The sequence below is a fragment of the Bacillus rossius genome, chromosome 2 (assembly GCF_032445375.1).
Source record: "Bacillus rossius redtenbacheri isolate Brsri chromosome 2, Brsri_v3, whole genome shotgun sequence".
Classification (NCBI taxonomy): Eukaryota; Metazoa; Arthropoda; class Insecta; order Phasmatodea; family Bacillidae; genus Bacillus; species Bacillus rossius.
The window spans coordinates 127,511,201-127,527,059 of NC_086331.1; the positions used below are offsets into that span (position 1 = coordinate 127,511,201).

Here is a 15,859-nt window from a genome sequence, read left to right on the forward strand (position 1 = left end):
AAAGTAGATGTCTGTTGTGGTGCTTTGGGTCCCTGGTTGAGAATGTGACTATCAGGAACACCAGGCATACTACAAGGTCTCAACCCTATGACAAGGGTGCAAATCTGAAGGATTCGTTAGGTGGACCAACAGGAATTCGCAGGAGGCGCCAGAGTTTTGCACGTGGGTTTTTAACTGACACAAGTAATCTCTGGATAAGGTGCTTGCATGTTGCATACCGCCCATATTTTGGCTCGGGTGCGTGGGAAAAGCAGAAAACTTTAAAATACACAGAAAGTTTTCCACAATGCATGGTTTTGATGTTTACGTTTATCAACCCCGTCTTATGGTCACTATTCTGCAAGCACAAGTGAGAGCCTTCTTAATTCCAGGGGTGGGGGGGGGGCAGTCAACCCTGGCCCCCTCCCCCGGATCTATGCCCATGCCAACAATATTTTTCTAGATGCTGTAAATCCTTCACTTAGTGATATGCAGGGTGACTCACTGTCATATAAATTTTTATTTGCAATTTACCTAATATGACTAGAAAGTTATAAAATAGTTTAACTTCATAACAGAGATAAGTAACTTAAACCTTCACAAATGTTAAAAATGAGATTCTAAGTGGCATTCTGAGAGGCTCATTTAATTTCTATACAGGGATGTAAACCTAATACATCAAAACTTTAAAACGTAGCACATAAGTAATAAACAGGCATAAAAATTATAGCACTAGAAAAAAGTTTGAAGGTGTTCCAGTAACATGAGACACAATATACTGGGAGCCATAATATATTGTCTATTTATGTCCATGAAGTGAAAATGTATAAATATTTTCAATTGTTTAAGCATGAACAAAATATTTTCATAAACTACACTTCTTACTTTTAGTAAAAAAAAAAAAATTAGAAAGTCACTATAATATATACAATGCAGCATTAAAAACGCAATGAAATAATTTGCTTATACTTACTGAACACTGAATAGTAAAAAAGGAGCAATTGTTTTCACTCCAAGAGACGGTAAGACATCTGCTAATAAAATAGCCCCTGTTGATATACGATTACAATCTCTGGTGGTATTGCTTGATACGTTAGCTGGTGGGCTGGTGCTCTATTAAAAATATTGACAAAGAAAAAACATTGATCAACAACATTGCTAAAAACATTATAAATAGATGATTAAAATAGTCTACATGGAAAATAAAAATTTGTGTATTCTCTGCTGCAAAACGTTACTTACGTTTCGACTGTAAAAAAAAGTACAAAACCCTACTTATTATGATAACTAGGAAATTAATGTGATACTTTTGTATATTATCACAAACAAAAAGGTTATTAAGGTCAATGTAGGGTTCAAGGCTCAATTAAACATGTCACGTTGGTTAATTTTCTTGTCATTACTATTATGTGAGGGCTTTTCCTGTAAATTTATCATGACAGGATTTTATGTTTTCTCTCAAATATTCTTTCTAGATTTTTACTAAATATGATCTAATAGCTCTAAAAAGACAACAAGTAATCATAATTATTACAATATTCGTAAACTTTTACAGCTGGAAATTAACATTGAGTAAAAAACTGGTGAAAAAATTGGTGACCCAACAATAACTGCAAGAGAGCTAATGGAATAGATTTACAGAAGAAAATAAATTGACATGTAGATTTTCAGACATTTACTTTCCCACATGAGGCAGGGTCTACATGGAAATGTAGAACAACTTTTGCAAAACTTTGTTGATCAAAACTTTTTTTCATAAACTTTGACTAGTCATACTGTAAAAAAAAATGTTTGAAGCTAACTTGGCAAGTCTTTTAAAGTCGGTTCATCTAAGCATTGTCATTTAACAGTAATAGCAAGAATATTAAATAACCAAATCAGCATACGATACTGAGCCTCAACATGGCATGTTTAAGTAGAATAAACTTAACCTCTAAATGACAGTGGATTCTGAAGCACTTATACTAATTCAGTACTCATAGACAGAGTCACGGTGTGAGCTGGGATCAAACTATCGACATTAGCCACAATATGAATGTGATTGTATAGTGTTAATTGAAACAGCAAACAATTTTATGACTAATGCATCTTACATTTATAGACTCATTGAAGTCAGTGCTAAGTATATCATGTGCAGCACTCAGCATAACCACATAGCCATAGTTGTTGCAAAGACCAAGCAGCCAGTATGCCACAAGATTGTTCCAACGTTTCGACTTTCGAGACGACTGCACGAGTGTGAGATCTGAGCTCAAAGACTCCCCTGGTAGCTCACTCTGGCTAGAGGAAGCATTTTGTCTTCTTTCACCTGCCGATAAATCATTTGTTAGTTGAAATAATACATAGCTAATCAAATCATAAACACAAAAACTGGTAGAACTTACACTGAGACAAGTTTGCCATGTCAACGGAAGAAAGGAAGAAGCAGTACTAAAATCCAGAAAGCAAGTTCTGGAAAGCAACATAAGCACATTATTACACAGAGTAAACTATCCACACACATAAAACTTGTTATAACAGACAAAAAGGTATGCCTAAATTATTAACTTAAAATAACACTAATCAAAAACTACTGAAGCAAACATCTAAATCAGACTATATTATATTTTTTCAACCCAACACATGGCACAAGCATAAAATTAAAAGCAAAAAATTACCATTCTCTATCACGAACTATTGCTTGATTTAGTGAAATTTTTCAGTTGCTATCACCTTGGATCCAATTCACCCAGTGTAATATAAAAACTTTTAAAGCATACCCACAACAACCCACAAAGCAAATAAAGTCCACCATTAAACTGCATAGTTTTTACACTTTTAACATCATTTAATGCAAATATAAAGTGACTATACTAAGAATATATGTTTTTTTATAATATACCAAACAATGGCTTAAAAAATATACAATCCGTCAGAACGAAAGGCATAGTAAGAATATTGACACAATGGGTGTTTATTGTAATCATTTTACTGACATAAAAATAATTTTTTTAACATTTACCTCATTAAGGAAAAATGCCAACTGCTGCTTCCACTATCTTTTCGTGTACTGAGACATTTTTTTACTTTACTATATCAGTTTTTTCCACATTTAATACTACAGAGATCTCTATTGCAGATAAAGGTCGGCAGTACTGCATTCTAAACATCTGTCCCAAACCACAGAATAAACAATCACACCCACTCTCTAAGGCCGCCCTGCGAGCAACGACTTGTTTCGTTATCCGACTGAACGCATCGCTCGCCTTCCCCCCCGTGTGTGGCGGAAAGTGGGGGAAGTTCCAGCTGGTTCACTTACCACTTTCAACATTCCTCTGTCAAACACTGCCCTCCCTGTTGTCCGAGTACTAGACAGTCTTGGTATCGCTCACAATTTCGGAATGACAACCAGTATTCGAAACCGAACTTAAAGATGTTTTCACGTCAAAACAAGGTCAAAATATTTTATTAAGCTCTGATGAGGGTAGCCTCAAGCTTACATAACAAACATGCCAATATATGTAATATTTTCCAACCCAAACTTCCTTTACAAATAAGAATGAAAACATTTGCAGTTCAACTCTTTAACTTTATTAATACTAATGCTACCAGAAATTGCAAAGATATTAATTTAATACAATAAATTTCATCCAGGAAAAACCTAAAAATCACATTTGTTCTGCCATTGTTTACATTTCGCTGTCCCCACAAACAAGCACTTCCTCTGTTGGAAGAACCTGGAAGATTTTAAGACAGGCCTAAAAAAATCATCTATTATGCTAACATTACCAAACCAAAACTTTTATGCAATGGGTAACCACGTAACAGTAACCTAATATTTGCTAGGCTTCGCAAAATAACCAACGCATGCAATCACCATTCATGACGAAATCAATAACGACCCCAATTCTTTGCACTTCACTTCATTCCAAACACCAGGACCTAATAAAGCTAACTAACCTCAATTACCATGATCTAACTCCATTCTAAGGGCCTGGACACAATCAACTTAGTATCAACACAACACAGTATTATACACAACAGTGAACCTTCATGCAATTCAATATAACTAGCTGCAATTGTATGTTACACTATGCATTTACACAAGCCCAGTATTAGTATTAAGTAGAGTTCACTCTCTGTTTTACTCTTGCTTAATAATACGTAATGCTAAAACCATGATATTTATTCAGCCAATCAAAAGCTCTGAACATACTATTACATAATAATTCGAAGGACTTATTTTAATAAATAATAAAATGCATGTGTTGACTAGATTTTGCCCAGTATTATTTTATTTACTTTATTAAGTTTAAAACTATTTTAGCCAGGCTGCTGTGTTAGTATTGAGTTGTGCAAGTTCTTATACTGATAACTATCCATGTGTTGATATTATGTTGATTGTTGGAATATTGGCGAATAATTCACCGACGTTTCGGTCGACATTGCAGTCACCATCATCAGGGATGATGATGGCAACTGCAATGTCAACCGAAATGTCGGTGAATTATTCGCCAAGGACGCGGCTACAACCCAGAAGCCAAGCCTCTTCAGACAATGGCCGTGAAAGCCTGCGAACATTATGTTGATTGTTACTGGGCTTTAAGGGCTGGGGTACAACTGAAACAACCCTTTACACATGGATAGTTATTATAACAGTAAACATTTACACAACACAAAACAGAGACAGTGGATTTGCTACAGTGGATATAATAAACTTTACATTATTTTGTTTAATTAGGTTGATTAAGCATGCAACAAACATGCTGTAGTTGACCGAGTTAGGTAACATAAAAGTTAGCGCTAAAAGTTAAAACCTATAGCAATACAAGAATTTTGGAATGTGGATAGTGAGATTTTCTTCTTCAGAACATGTACAGTGATGTCTACTGATTAGTTGCAAGAATGAAAGAAAGTGCGCCAGGTAATTTTTAATAGTAGAATAGCTATTGCAGATGAAAATGAACTAACCAACAAAATAATTTTTTTCCTTACAACTAACACTATGATATTTTCCTGCACTGCATTGTGATATTATAAGCAGTTATTTATCTCTGAACAATTTTGCAAGAATGAAAGAAAGTGTGCCAGGTAATTTTTAACAGTAGCCCTTTCAGATGAAAATGAACTTACCAACAAAATAATTTTTTTCCTTACAACAAACACTATATTTTCCTGTGCTGCATTGTGATATAAGCAGTTTTTTATCTCTGAACAATGTTATATCTTTAACTGGATGTGTTCACATCATCTTCTACCGATTAACGTGGAATGACATTCGTGCTATTTTGTGTGATTTCCGAAATTCTGGAATTCATTTAATACTTTTTCTACTATTTCTAACCAATTTCATTGTATTCATTACTAAATTTTTAAGGATTTCTTTTTTTATTTGAAGATATGAGAAATAATTTTATGATATAACAATATTTATGATATTTATGCAAAATATTATTACTCCACACAGAGTCAACCCCCTTACAATCTATTTTCTCCTTGCCTAAAGCAGGAAATACATATCACATTTACTATCATTAACATCTACCCTGTTCAGTGTGTGTTTAATTTTACTCCACAAAGAGTCAGTCACTTGCAATCCATTTCTACCCTGCCTTAAGCAGGAAATCTTACATTAATTATTATTGTTATTATTATCATCATCTAGCCAGTTCAGTGTGTGCTGATTAACTATGCACAATAAAACATATGTGAATTTTTCTCCTAGCATTTTATGAAGCCTGTTAAATTCAAATTTGCATGCTACTGTTAGCACTTGTAACTTTGTAGGGTTTCGTTACCAGACGTATGGTCCTTTACAAAAAATTTCTTTTTTTTTTTAGCATTCTCAGCCACCCATTAAATTTATGCCCAGCAATTTGTGAACACCATGCATATGCAAGAGAAGCCACAAAAAATTATGAAAAATATTCTCATCTGACTCAAATTATCCTGCGAAACCTGAATATCTGACCCTGGAACTATATCTGGGTTTACAAAAAACTTTGTTGATATGATAAAGTCTGCCCAGAACAGCTGATCTCTGTCAGAACTCAAAGATGAGCTTGCTAGCTGATTTTTACAACTACGAAAACTACATTAAAATGGGTGACTGTCAAAATTAAATTTACAGTCAAAAAGTACAGAATTTCAAACTCTGCCTCACATGCCATTATTGGTTATTTCATTATCTCGCCATGACTATCGAGGCATTTTCCTATGAATTTATTCCAACAGTTCTCTTGCATTTGTCACCAAACATCCACTAAATGTTATTTTCACTTGTAAAACGTCACTCACATGATGATAATTATGAACAATTGTGTTACATTTTACAGCTCGAAAAATTTTGAGACAAAACATAACATGCCAAGAAAACTATTGTGATAAATTTATAGGTAAATCCCTCAAATAACAGTAATGGCAAGAAAAGTAAATGGCCAACATGCTTGTGACACCCTTAAATAATTTTGTTGTTTAAATACGACTGTATGTGCTCTTGAGACTACTTACCATGATTCTACATCTGAATCTTGGATGGATTTAATATTCACATCTCATCCTGAACTTGAAATGGTTCACAACCAGACTAACGTGTATGGAATTCCTCAGTACGAACTTGTTTACTTGATAAAGCCTATACGTCCAGGCCGCAAACCTTCCATGGCAAGAAATACTTCACACCAATTCCTTGAATAATAAAGTGCATAACTTGAGCACCATGATAGCTAACCTTCACAATACTGTGGCCCCACAAGACAGGTAACTGAACACCCAGAACCTAGGCTTATAAATGATTAAATATTATTAATGAAGCACCACGACAGTGCTTACAGTGCATTTAAGCATAATCTTCATTATCCGCTACGAAATATTGCATACTAAACGTACGTTATGCAAGCAGTGATAAAGGCTAAAATGTGCTATTTCCTTGATACCATTAATGCTTGTCGCTCTTCAAAGGCACCGCAGCAAAAATTCCATGGGCTAGGGTTTCACAAAGACGGGACGTTGGAGGATTTTAATGCCCACCTCCTTTGACCCTAAAATATGATTACACCTTTACTGTGGTGACAAATCATTTGTAAGAGTTTAGATTCACTCCCATTAAACACACAAAGACAATTAATTCTATGAAGCATGTTATGCCCAAGGCTCTAGGTGCTGATAGCATCAGCATCTGGTTAGCTAAGATAGTTATTGGTTACACACTTTCTGCAATCACAACTGTATTTAATGACTCTCTGCAAACTATTTTGTTTCCTAGGGCTTGAAATCTTTCAATGATAAAACTTCTTGCAAATTGTAGCAATGCTATAAATCTCAATGATCTTCAGCCTACTAACATTTTACTTGCTTTATCCAAGCCTCTTGAATTTCTAACACACCAGCAAATATCTAGGTTTTTACAAAATAATTCTCTTCACATTAGCTACGACAGTAAACATACTACTATATTTAACATTATAAATAGTATAAATTTAGCCATGAATGACAAGCATGTAACCATTCTAGTTCTGTTGTATTTCAGTAAATGATGATTTTGAATTAAAAATTGTAATTTTCAAAATATATGAAAAATCAAGACAGTGGTTAGAATCGTATCTGAGTGGTCGCCAGCAGTATGTTTCAATACATGGCAATGACTCCTAGTGTCAGTACCTACCACAGGGCTCCATCTTGGGGCCTTTGCCGTTCTTGTTATTTATCAAGGATTTGCCGACAGTGTTAAGGAAGTGAAGAACCACCTCCACTCTGCGGACTTCCAGATATACTTACACTTATGGTCCCTGTAAACCTGCTATCAAGGTCATAAATTCTGATATAGAATCTTTATGTCCATGGTCATGAGGGAATTTCTTGGCTGTAAATCAGATAAACCCATCGATATTAATTGGGTTCTACATATGTTGAGAAGATTGGATTATGGTTTACTACCATAAATTACTATGGCGGGCACATCTTTAAAATTCAAAAAAGAATTTTAAAATGTATACATTTTCCTGACATGAGCCATTTCTATTCGGGCATGTTACAAATATAATGCTGAGTGGAGTGTAGACACTCCATTCACCAGCAAAAATGTTTTCTCCTATTTTGTAAAAAGATGACTATAGTGGAATCTCTTGTGTTACCATTTATTGACTATTGTAATATAGTGTAAAAATGCCAATTTCACATAAAATCTGGCATCAAAGTGACAGGGAATACCTGTATATTTGAATAATCTTTAACTTGAATCCGAGTGATCATTTGTCTGACTAACTTTATTGGATACGAATTCAGGAAAGGCAGCTTTTTGAATTGCTTAACTCTAATTTATATATATATTTTTTTAATCGGTCCCAGACTATTTAAGCAACTGACTGGTGTCATTAATGATAGCCAATGATTTAATACTCTCACCGTATCTGTGGTGTGTGATTGGCTACCTTTAAAGTAGTGAGGTTCAGAAACACTTTCAAAGTTCAAACAAGAGGTTGCAAAATGCACTGTTAAATGATGCCAATAATTCCAGAATTAATGTTACATTTTCTGTAAGTTTTCATGTAAATGGGTAATGTCTACATCTGCCTTTCTGCTCCATTATTGTACTTCAAAATAATGTTTTATTTTCATCTGTTTATTATTAATATTTGTTTAAATTCTGTATTTTAGTTATCAAGTTACTAGGTTAGATAAATAAAGTTTAATATTGTCATGAATGTATGTAGACCCTACCATGATCTTTATGTGTAGCATTACAAATGGTTTAGTGTAAGAATAGACTGCATATGCCTTAACTTTGCCATAAAATCAATATAAAATAAATAGACAAAAAAATACTTGTACTGTCACAATTCCATGCAGAAAAATATCAAAAGTGTACCTAGGGTCAATTTGAGACGCCCAAAATAGATGTTTTGTTCGTTAAATCACATTCGTTTGGAAAAACAACTACCTTCAAAAACTACCCTCAAAAATACCATTTACAGAAATCAATTGTTCTAAAAAGCTCCTAGGTACTGTCAATGTTGACCATGTGCCCCCTTATAATAAACAAGACAATGGTAATAATCTAAGTGAGGGACACATAAAAAAAAAAAGCCAATGAAAATCAGAAAAAGCACTTTTTTACTTCCTGACATATTTTTTATCATTCTGTAAAATAACAATGTAATATTTCAAGTAGTTTACCAGCAATTTACAGTTTTAATGGTTGGTTAGGTTAGCTACATTAAAAATACTGTAAAAATGTGTGAACGGTTAGTTATGTTAGGTCAGCTACATTAATTATATCTTTGTATTTATTACATATAAAATAGTTTTATTAATGTTGCTGACCTAACACAACAGACAGACATTTCTTTATTAAATAATTAGCAGTAATACTGAGTCAGCAACACACAAAAAATTTAACCTTGGACACATACAGTAAACTCCCGGTATACCGCGCCCCGATAGATCGCGGAATCGGGTATATCGCGGGTCAAACCATGTCCCCCAATCAGAAATGAATAATAATAATAATAACACAGTAGAACCTCGTTAATTCGTGATGGTCGGGACCGAGATAATCACGGATTACCGAATTTCACGGACTAGCGATTAAAGCCCGGAAGGGCTTGTCAAGCTTCTCAGATACCGGCGTGCAGCTGGGTTAAGGCCAAGGTCATGTGACGTAACATCTACCGAGGCTTACTGCGCCTTGGCAGCAGATGGATAAAAAATAGTAAACTCTCCATTATTCGTGTTAATTGGGACCCGCCAATGCCCGGCTAATTAAAATCCTGTAAAAAAAAAGTAATAAACCCGGATAATCCGTTCACGGTAAAGACCGTCTTCGAATTAGTCTCGGCTTAAAAAAAATACGGCACTGCCTAGCCATTAGTTCACGGTCATTTACAACAGCCGAAGAGAGAAAGATAAGATCGTGCTGAACTTGCACACATAAATTTTGGGTAGTCCCCCCCCTCCCCCTCCCTCTCAATAATCCCACTTCGTCCAGCCGAATGCCAGCCAGACACGTCACTCGCTACTCGCCAGGCGCCTGCCGTGCGTTGGCGGGTGGGCCTGCCGTGCGTTGGCGGGTGGAAACAAACAAAGGGAGACGGGAAGCAGAAGTCAAGACATCCCCCTCAAGTTTAAAGAGTGACAAATGTGACAGCTGAAAGGGGGACGACACAAAGGGTCGGTACAAACAGCGTTGCAGAGTTTGGCGGCCCATGCGAAGGCTTGCAGTGTTTGCCGGCCGCCGGCCCGCGTGACGTTAATTTTAAGCGCTGACAATTTTTACTTCTCTTTTTTTTTCTGCACTTTTAAATCGTCCCGGATTATCCGATTCCCAAATTAGCGCGTCACGGATTAACGAGTTTCTACTGTAATAATAATGGAATAAATGATTGACAGCCGATTAGGATAATTTTGCGTTGTAACTCACAAACTAAGCATCGGGCAGAAAAAAGCCTAGGTGTAGAAAATGTCCGCAGTGAAATTCTAAACAAGATATCTCCGTACATTATTCCTCTATCTTGTTGTGTTTTAAAATTATGATCCAATCCAGACCAGTGTTATTTTCTGAAACATTAGTTCTTAACATTTTTTTTAACCCACAAATAAAGCATCGGACAGGGGACCCGATAAAGCCTACCGTCCAGCGACATTATCCAGCGTGACTCGGCTGGGGATTGATTTTGGATAGGTTTGGTTGACGGCAAGCGCTGGGAGGGGAGAGGCGAGCCGAGAATATGCGACCAAGACACCCGGGTAGACGGGAGGAGTGGAATATAAGCGCCAGATGAGAGGGGCGATTAAGCCGAAAGGGGGGAAGTCTGGTGACCTTGAGTAGTTCACTCATTTCCGTCTGCACACTTCTCGTGGTCACGTGTGTTGACAAGCGGAGACATATAAATGTTTTGTTACAACTTGAACCTACAGACGTAATATTATTCGTTGTATTATACACGTTCATCTTTTTACTTTGGTATAATGTTTTAACATTAAATAATAAAGTAAATCAGCTAGCGTAATTTTAATCTTTGCCGAGGAATTCCCAGTGGTCCAATACTTACGTGAACCATACTGTACCACGTTTGCCGTGAGGTAGTAAACAAGCCCCGGAAATGTTTATGTGTAGCGGCCTCCCGACCTTTAACCAGAGGCTGGGGAATATAACACTTGCCGATCCGAGCCACATACACTCAGCAACTCGACACAGCGTTTGATGGAATAAGTAAAGACAACGTTTAACAGACTTTTTAATACGGCGCCACTGATTGCGCTAAAATTATTTTGGCGCAATTTTTGTATCCCACATGTGACCATTTATAATTTACTGTAAGCATGGATAACAAAGTTTAACCACTTTACACGATAGACGATTCTTTATTTTATATTGTACGAATGCTAGAATAGTTTTTCACGTATCTGCTGCATACTTCTGCAAAAGACACGCTATTTGTAAGTACGTAAATCTAGAATTTTTATTTTGTCAATCAAACTCGGTACTTTGCGATTCATATTCGGTTTGAAGTATTACTATGGCCTTTCTATTTAGAAGACTTTGACCACAAAATCGTGTGTAACCGCACACACTGCACTTACTTTGTTACGGACACTCAGACGAAGCAGATACTGTGGCTGACACCACGAGACTGGCAGCAGCTTGTGTGCCGCACGTGTGTATGGCGGCGTGTGGCGCGCTCGTAGGCCGTGCGACAAACTGTGCGCGGCATGCGGAAAAATAAAAAATAAAATTCAACATTTAATATTTATATTTACAATTTTTTATTTTTTATTTTTTCACCCGCGTTTAGTGAAAACTGCGGATGCAAAGTCCGCACAAAGGCGGGCCGTCTATACTGTGCGTGCTTGCCGACCTATTAGAACACAGGCGGTGTTTTATGCCTTTTGACCTTGGTCACATCGAAACATCGCGGTTATGCAACAACGCGGGTAAAAGTTATGTCCCCCGACAACCGCGTTAAATAGGGAGTGTACTGTATAATTAATGAAAAAATACAATCAATAAAATTAAATACGAAAAAATTAAATTGGTAACCCACTTACACAAAGACTTACAACCTCTGCTCTAACATACCACCATCGTGTTTCAAATATTCATCATGGTAGTAATCATATCCTTCTGTGAACATAGGTAGTACTTCTGGAAACTACTGCTGCTCAAGTAATAAAATCAAACAATTATAGCTTTGCTGTTTTACAGAATGATTAAAAGATTTTCTGGAAAAAAGTGAATTTTCAGATTTTTAAATATTTTTTATGGATGCATCCAATCTAGAAACTATCAAGACAATTACATTAAACCCATTCTTATCAACAATTAAAACATTTCATAATTTATTAAATAAAGTAGGGCCACTGGCATGATAAGTGTAGTAGACAGTAAATCGTTTCATAATGGCTGAAGAAAAGAAAATAGCAATAGTACTAAGATGAGTTAAACCAATAAGAAATCTAATTCTGTGCTTCTACAAAACTTTTGTAGCTTGTTGGATTGAAATTTGTATAGGGTAGGTAGGCCCTATATCTGTAGCAACGAAACTTTTGTTTAGTTGTAATAATTATGGCTTTTCCATGAAAAAATAATAAAATAATACTAAAAATTGTGTTTTTGAACATTACAGAGTATCCTCTACTTGCTGTGAAAACAGTTTATAAGAAAATTCCTACTGTAGTGAAACAGCCACTGCCATGTTGTGCTTTCATAGCGTAGCCAAGAATGTTTTCAACAAGAGATTGCCCTGATTGTTGTTGCTGCAATACTGTTTTTTTGATACTAGCTGCAACTTGATCCTGTAGTTCTCCAAAGAGCCTCAGAAAGTGTACCCAAAGCTGTTTTCAAAAAGACAGGGCCAAGACTTTTCCACCCAAACTGGTTTTTCATTTCAAATTATGTTGTTCAGTCTTCTTCAAGAGGCATTATGTTAGTTCATGTAGTTTACCAGTAAATGTTAAAGAGTGTTTAGATTAACCACATTAAAAATTCTTACTATTAGTATAGATACGTAGTTGATTAGGTTTTGTTAGCGACATTTAAATATCTTAAAAATAATGTGAACTGTTTGTTAGGTTAGGTAACCTACATTAGACATAGCCTACTTTTCAATTGAGTGAACGGTTGGTAAGCTACACAGAAATATTATAAAATATTAAAAATGGTTTGTTGTGTTAAGTAAGCTAGGTACATTTTAAATTTGGAATTCCTACCTAACCAACCATTGAAATGAATATACAGTAGGCTATTCCTAACTAACTGTTCACTCTAATTGTTTCTTATTGCGTATCTACTTAGTTGTATTTTAATAAAAATAAAAATATTAAAATAAAGAACGGAATGGTATATTTTGTAATGCAAAACAAATTTGATTTTGAAAATAAAAATGAAATTTTGAAGAACATTGCTTACAGGAGCTGTTGTACTGCGCAACATATCCAATTGTATTTTAATGGAAAAAAATTGAAATAATGTAAGCAGTTGACTGTTTTTCTGATTTTAAACTGCACAATTACCAAAATATTTTTGATTTTGAAACTTTGAATTGTAAACTGGATACCCAATAAGGAACAATTACCCTGTCTACACTAGTACTTCAAATGTCACTAACAGTCCACACTTTTTATAAAAAAATTTTTTTTAATGTAGCTAACCTAACCTAACTGACCATTCTCACAAGATCGCAGTATTTGAATAGTCTGTCTCATGCTTAGATTGCAGTACAAAGAAAATGTCACCCACTGTTACCATATTGACACAACTGGCTTTTTAACATTGAAATTCTTATTTTGAATGCCATCTTCAAGTATAATAAGTTTTCATTACTTTAAACTGTATGTTTATTTTTCTCAGACCATAAAATATTTTCTGTTAACAGTATTATTACAGTTGTATAGATTCTGAAAAAAACACCAATTATAACTTCTCAGGAGAAACTATTTGTACCTAGCTGTCTGTTACTATAAATAACAAGGCACTCTCTGGACGTATATGAAACCAGAGCACACTGAAGCAAAGACAGCTCTCATAGCAGATATTGTTGATAGGAAAGCGAGAGTAATTGCCTATTAAAATGCAAAATGCAAACTAAGGCTGAGACATGCTATAATAAGTAACCTAACCTCAACACTCGTTAAAATGGTAACAACTGGTAAACTACTTTGTCTCAACGCCCTCTTTGAGAATGACTGGAAAACATGTGCGGAAGAAAAATTTTTTTTTTTTTTTGGAATTTATGACTGAATTTTTTCAGAAAAGTATCTCACCATAAGAATTACCCTAATCTAACCAACTGTCTACACGATTTTAGGCCAGGTTTATGTATGCAAGAAAGGAACGCAAGAAATGCAGGATGCAAAAAGCTCAATAACATCATTTTCAAAACCAAGTTAGAAACCACGCAAGACACAAAAACGCAACGCAAGCATTGGCCAAATTTCAACTTCTTGCATTTCGGCTTGTAATTCGACCTTCCAAAATTTAAGTCAAGTGTTCTGAAAAATTTTAACAATGCATACTTTATGTAACTAGACCACAATGTTGTTTTCATTATAAACATCACATTTTTACATATCAAACGTTCACACAGTGAAAGATAATGACACTTTTGAGTCAAGTTATTGACAATTACCTACACATTTTCATAATCAACATAAATTATTTCTTTTTTTTTCTCACATCTTTAGCCTACACAATCACATTAAGTTTTTCAGGAAAATTAGCTCTCACAAAAGTAAACTTGGGGCAAGGGCGGCTCTAAGAAGACTATCTCTAAGAAGGCTGTCATACAAAGAAAGGATGCAGTTGCAAAACATGACATTAAGACTCCCTTCACACTGGGCAACGAGTGTGCCAATAGAAATGTGCCACACCGTAGTGACATGAAACCAAACAGAACTATTCACACTAAGTGGCATGTTCACGCCAGCAGTAGCCATGGTGCACATCAAGCCACTTCCTGCAATATAGCTGTTTCTTCAAATGATGACGGGATTAAGTTTCCATACCAAAAGGTATTTTATTTAGAACTGCAGGAGGGAATCACAATCTGAGACATGCCTGCAAAGGAATAAGTACTTGGAGAGTTAAAATAAAAGCGGTGGGTAGAAATAGTTACAAATTGGATAAATCGAATAGCTTCTGTTTTCACTGCATTTCTTTCGCCGTAGCTACAACACAAACAATGCATTTGCTTCCTCCAAATCCATTCTTACACTAGCAATTAGGAATGAGGCGAAGAGGCGCGTTCCCAGTGGCTCGAAACAATTCTTGCGCGTTTTATTAACATGCCACACACCCACACAAAGGCACATTTGCGGTGGCCCAGTGTAAAGAAGCCTAAAGAAGTCGGAAATAAGGTTTGGAATATTTACAAATTTATGGTCTAAAATTCTGTTATTTAATAGTTTCAACTTTTGATGAAAAGTTTAACACAAGAATTAAAGTATTTCAGTTCACATTAAAAAAACCTACAAAATAAAATATAAATATAACATTTGGGTTCGGAAGGGACTATCGCCCTGCCCCACAGCCCCCCTTCAACCACCATGGAGCAGCACTTGGCTTGGAGAAGAAATTTGTCTACTGTTACAATTTCAACTTGTACGTTTGGTGACATCTTCCATGCTTGCATTGTTGCACTCCTAGCGTGGTTAATTTTTTATTTCATATACATTTTACAGTTATAATTCATTTTTATATCACAAGTTTTTATGTACATGATCTTACGACATACTAAATTAAAACAGGAAGCATCATGTACCACAGGATCAATGTATACAGGATAATGCCATCAGGATAAAGGTATTAACTTGGATACGTGATACGGAAATTTCACCAAGTATTTTTTACAAATAAGTGACTCTACTACTGGATTACCTAGTGTAGTTATGTACTTTTATGAAACCT

General features: G+C 35.4%; 1 protein-coding gene across 6 annotated transcripts in view; it reads right to left on the reverse strand.

Moving 5' to 3' along the window:
* Positions 1 to 15,859, reverse strand: part of LOC134529804 (battenin) — a 35,359-nt gene that overhangs the window by 18,937 nt on the left and 563 nt on the right. For 2 of the 6 annotated variants that reach the window (XM_063364262.1, XM_063364264.1), the window contains exons 2-4: positions 2,364 to 2,430; positions 2,073 to 2,287; positions 953 to 1,092 (exon numbers count right to left, since the gene is read on the reverse strand). In XM_063364262.1, coding sequence (XP_063220332.1) covers positions 953 to 1,092; positions 2,073 to 2,287; positions 2,364 to 2,382 — 374 coding nt within the window. In that variant the 5' untranslated portion in view covers positions 2,383 to 2,430. Of the gene's footprint in view, positions 1 to 952; positions 1,093 to 2,072; positions 2,288 to 2,363; positions 2,431 to 7,734; positions 7,820 to 15,859 lie in introns of all 6 variants that reach the window. The other 4 variants (XM_063364261.1, XM_063364266.1, XM_063364263.1 and 1 more) reach the window with 3 other exon arrangements.